Raw genomic sequence first — 4,413 nt, forward strand, 5'->3', positions numbered from 1 at the left:
ACGTGCACTCGCCAGACAGAAAGAGAGAGACAGAGAGAGAGAAAGCAAGAAATCATCCCCCAGGGAGGATGGCCATGCTGCAATCCCTTCTCCTCCATTCTCCTCTCGGGATCTTGGGCACGCACGCACACGTGCCCGGCGTGAGTTTTAAGCCACTGGGTCCGGGACGAGAACCACAGTCGACTACATGGGAGTCCAGTGACATAGCCATTACACTAACTGCTGGTCCCCTTAAACCTTTACTGATATTACTCTTTCGACACAGAATTTTACAAATCTCAGCTCAAGTACAGAATGTGATGGATTTGATTTGGGGCGTGGCCTTAAAAGTTAGAAATATTCTGTAATCTCTGAGGCCCTTCATCATTCCTTTATATACTACAAGATATTGGAGCTCTACAGTAGAAATGATAAGTCTAACTGGGTTTATGAGGAAATACATAGGAGCCAGGAGGTGGAATGTTGGTTAAGACGCTGGATTCCCACATAGAAGACTGAGGTTCGAGTTCTGGACCTGGAGTCTTGAAAATCATGCCACACGTGTGTGGATGTGTGTCAAAACACAGGAGAAGGAAGAAAGGATTATGGTATGGCCATTCCTCTGACAGTTGATTTCTCACTTTCTCTCTCTCTCTCCTCTCTTTTTCTCCAGGAAGCTCACTCATTCTCTGGCTCAAAACTAAAAATAAATGAAAGAAAGAAAGATAGAATCATATAATATCACTAACCTAAATTTTAGGTGATGTTCATTTTAACCCTATGATTTTTCACCTATTTTTAAATTGTCTATCATGGATTATTTTAAATGGAATATTACGATACTAAATAAATATAAAAACTTCTCGACCATTTGTACTTATAATTAGAAAAAAAATACTCATTGCTGTAACTACTGACTTACAGTTTAAATCATTTGTTTTCTCATCCTGGACCCATGATCTATACTTGCTGTTTCATGAGGTGCTTAATTAAATGATGCATGATTTTCAACCATGTCAGATAAAAATTTTTAAATTCTTTTAATTTAAGATGTGTGGAGTCTTTCAGAAATGGTTCATTCTGAAGTCTGACAAAAATTCTTAAGAACATTTTTACTATTGGCTTTTGGGAGAGGAGGAACTTTTTGGTCTCCCCTACAGTGAGTGGTTCTTTCAAAATCAGACACTTTTTCCTGTCATGATGTAAAATGTGTGTGTGTAAACTCATGTGTGTTAGTGCTGGTGTATGTGTGTACGTGTGTCTACAAGTGCATGCTTTACTATGAACTGCTTAGCTGAGAGGTAGGTAAGCCATTTCAAGATCTTTCTTATCCCTCTTTAACCTTTTAAATTTTTCCCTCATTGAAAATTCTTCAAGAGAATCACAAAATCCACCTAGAGACTAAATTTAATGAACTGATATTTTGTCAACACTGTTCATCACTTACTTGACATCGCTGGTGACAAACTTAGAGTCTGATTATTTCTGGTCAGGGATTTAAAAGTGCACATAAAAAGAAATCAGAATTACCATAAACGTTCCAAAGTTCTCCAGAGTTTCATTAGACTGGTCGAGAAAACACTGTTTGAATTCACCTACAGCCTTGCTCGTGGCATCATCCGGTATGTACTCTTCAAGCGAGTTTTTGTATTGGTCAACAGATACGCTTGGATCTATGGTCTCGCTAATCACACCTTCAAAGTATGCGCAGCCAGAACCTGGGAAGAAAGCATGAGAAAACCGGTTCATTGCCAGAAGTAGGAACTCTCTGGGCATCCTTATGATCTTCTCCATCTTCTAACATCCCAGTGGAGACATAGATTGAGACCGGTTGCTGTGTTTGTTCTTGAGTTCTCAATTCCAGCAGACTAGATTAAGGCTGTGGGGTTCTCTTTAAGCCCTGAAAATTCTCAGATCAGTGTCATGGGGCCATCATTTATACCTACCCCTTGCCCCATTGAAATACCTACTTTTAACATTCTGTCCTGAGATTCATACAGTGTTCATAGTACCTATGACTGCAGTGGGATGCTCGGAATGGCAAAAGACAGTATTTGCAGCCTCATACGAGACCAAAACCCAGGAGGGAGCTGTCTCTTTGGGTTTCTAGAATCAAAGCAGATCCTTAGGTCTATTAAATCCAGATCCTTTTGCACTTGGCCTGATCTATATTGTAGCGAGGGGACCAGGAGTTCTCCCCAGTTGCTCACCTAATAAAACTTAGTCTAGAAGATGCCGTCACTGCACAGAACTCACCTGCATAGCAGTACAGGGGGAGGGCAGCCAGCATGAGGACCATCACCAGCTTCATGTTGAGGCAGCTGTTGCTGGCTGTTCAGTCGTATATGATGGATCAAAGAACGCGCTCTGGAGGTGAATATCTAGAACTCTTCTATTTATCTCCCAGGCAGTGGCCTTAAACCCTCCCAGGAAAAGGGAATGAATCACCTGATTGAGCCTTGATTGGACCAGGAAATGACAACCAAATTGGGAAGACCTCAGCCAGCTTGTCATCTGTTTGCAGAAACCAGGACATGGTAACTTTGGACCCATGACAATTTTGAGACTGCTACGGACACATGGGTTTACATAAATGGATGTGAGTGTTTTCCAACCTATGAAACATGACACGATGCTGTAAGGTTGTGCTGGAATCAGTGTTTTCTATTCTTATTGTGGTCTTCTGCTCTTTTCTCATCCAACTCTTCTTCATCTTCTTCCACTTTGTCTCCTCCTCCATATTTTTGTATTTATTAATTTATTTTGCTATATGGTGTCTGCGTTTGCTACAGAGAAAGTGAGAGCAAGAGCGAGAGTGAGAGAGAGAGACTCCTCTTGGGATTTTGGGTGTGGATGCACATAAATCCTGAGTGTTTCTTGAAGTCACCAGGTCTGGGACTTCTAAGCATGCTTTCAGCCATGTAAGATCCAACCCTTATCCATTATTCCACCTGCTGGTTGTCTCTTCTTTCTTCTATAAGGTGCAAGCACCTTCATAACATTTATGTCCTCTGTTCTGGTATAATTACATATCCGTCTACTATTTTTAGATAGAATTACATGTGCTGAGGAGGATGCACAAAAAGGAAACTCTTGTACACAAGAGTTTTTATAATTGGTTTTTATAATGGGTTTACATATGTATTAGTAAATCCATGATAAAAAATGAAATATTAGTTCCTAAAAAAAATGGAAAAGATTATCCTTATCATCCAGCAATCCAGCTACCAGGTACATACCCAAAGGAGAGGAAATCAACATAGTTTACAGATGTCTGCACTCCCACGTTTGTTGCAGCTCTATTCCCATTAGAAAAAAAGGAATGGAACAATGTAAGTGTCCCTTGATGAGTGAATGGATTTTTAAAATGTGGTAATTACACACCCTAGAATAAGAGTCACCTATAAACAACATGAAATGTGTCATTTGAGACAATGTACATTAACCTGTAGGAAATCATGCTAAATTAAATAAGCGAGGCTCTGAGAGACAAATGTTACATGTTCTCATTTCTTAGTGAAAGCTATAAGATTTAACAGCATAGAGATGGAGAGTGGAATGGTGGTTACCTGAGGATGGGAAGGTGTTGATGAGTATGGAGAATAGGGATAACTTGGTGAACAGATCTAAAATTTCAGTTACATAAGAGGAATGAGTTCTAGATTACTAAAGCACAATAGAATAACTAATATTAATAACAATGTTATGTTTTCTTCAAAATAGTTCCCAGCAAAAACCAACATGGTCCTGACATGAAGGAAAATGAATGTTGGAGATAATGGACATGTTCCTTGTGCAGATTTGATTACACGTTGTACTCATGTACTTAGAAACCATGCTGTATCCCATAAACATATACAACTATTACATGACGACTGAAAAGTATTTAAAAATAATAAGTACATAAAATATAAGGAAATAAATACCTTGGGTTAGGTATAATATTAGAATCTTCCTCTGGAGGCAGATTTCCCTCACCCATAGATACCTCTTTTTCAGAAATCTTATTTAAATTTGGGGGAGAATATCTAAATAGTAAGAGTTACCTCACTAGGTTAAATAAATTCCTTACAAATGTATGGTATTACTAATCTACAGAGTAATTTTTGTTTAAGTCTTTGTTGACTTTTAAAGGTTCTCCTTCTGCTAATACAAAGATTACTCTGAGTTCAAAGAGTAACTGATCACTTAGACCAGGCAGTGTTGCATGGTGGATGATAATAGGATTTGGGCTCATTAAATTATGAATTTAATCCTGTTTGCAACATCTGATTATGCTGTGTCTTTGGGCATGTTACAATGCTGTTTTCTCTGGGTTTCCTTTTCCTGTTTAGAAAACTGCAAGAGAGAGGAACCAGCAGATGGCATAGTGGTTATGTCAGTGGACTTAGTCAACTACATGCCCTACAGCAAAAATCTCTCTTAAAAAAAAAA

General features: G+C 38.8%; 1 protein-coding gene across 1 annotated transcript in view; it reads right to left on the minus strand.

The window, feature by feature from the left end:
• The window catches only part of LOC102475090 (mammaglobin-A), a 10,079-nt gene extending 7,749 nt beyond the window's left edge, over window positions 1–2,330 (minus strand). The window contains exons 1-2 of the mRNA XM_006167031.2: window positions 2,236–2,330; window positions 1,510–1,697 (exon numbers count right to left, since the gene is read on the minus strand). Coding sequence (XP_006167093.1) covers window positions 1,510–1,697; window positions 2,236–2,290 — 243 coding nt within the window. The 5' untranslated portion in view covers window positions 2,291–2,330. The remainder of the gene's footprint in view (window positions 1–1,509; window positions 1,698–2,235) is intronic.
• Window positions 2,331–4,413: the final 2,083 nt, after the last annotated feature.

Source organism: Tupaia chinensis, unplaced genomic scaffold, assembly GCF_000334495.1.
Source record: "Tupaia chinensis unplaced genomic scaffold, TupChi_1.0 Scaffold144466_1, whole genome shotgun sequence".
In the NCBI taxonomy this organism is placed as follows: Eukaryota; Metazoa; Chordata; class Mammalia; order Scandentia; family Tupaiidae; genus Tupaia; species Tupaia belangeri.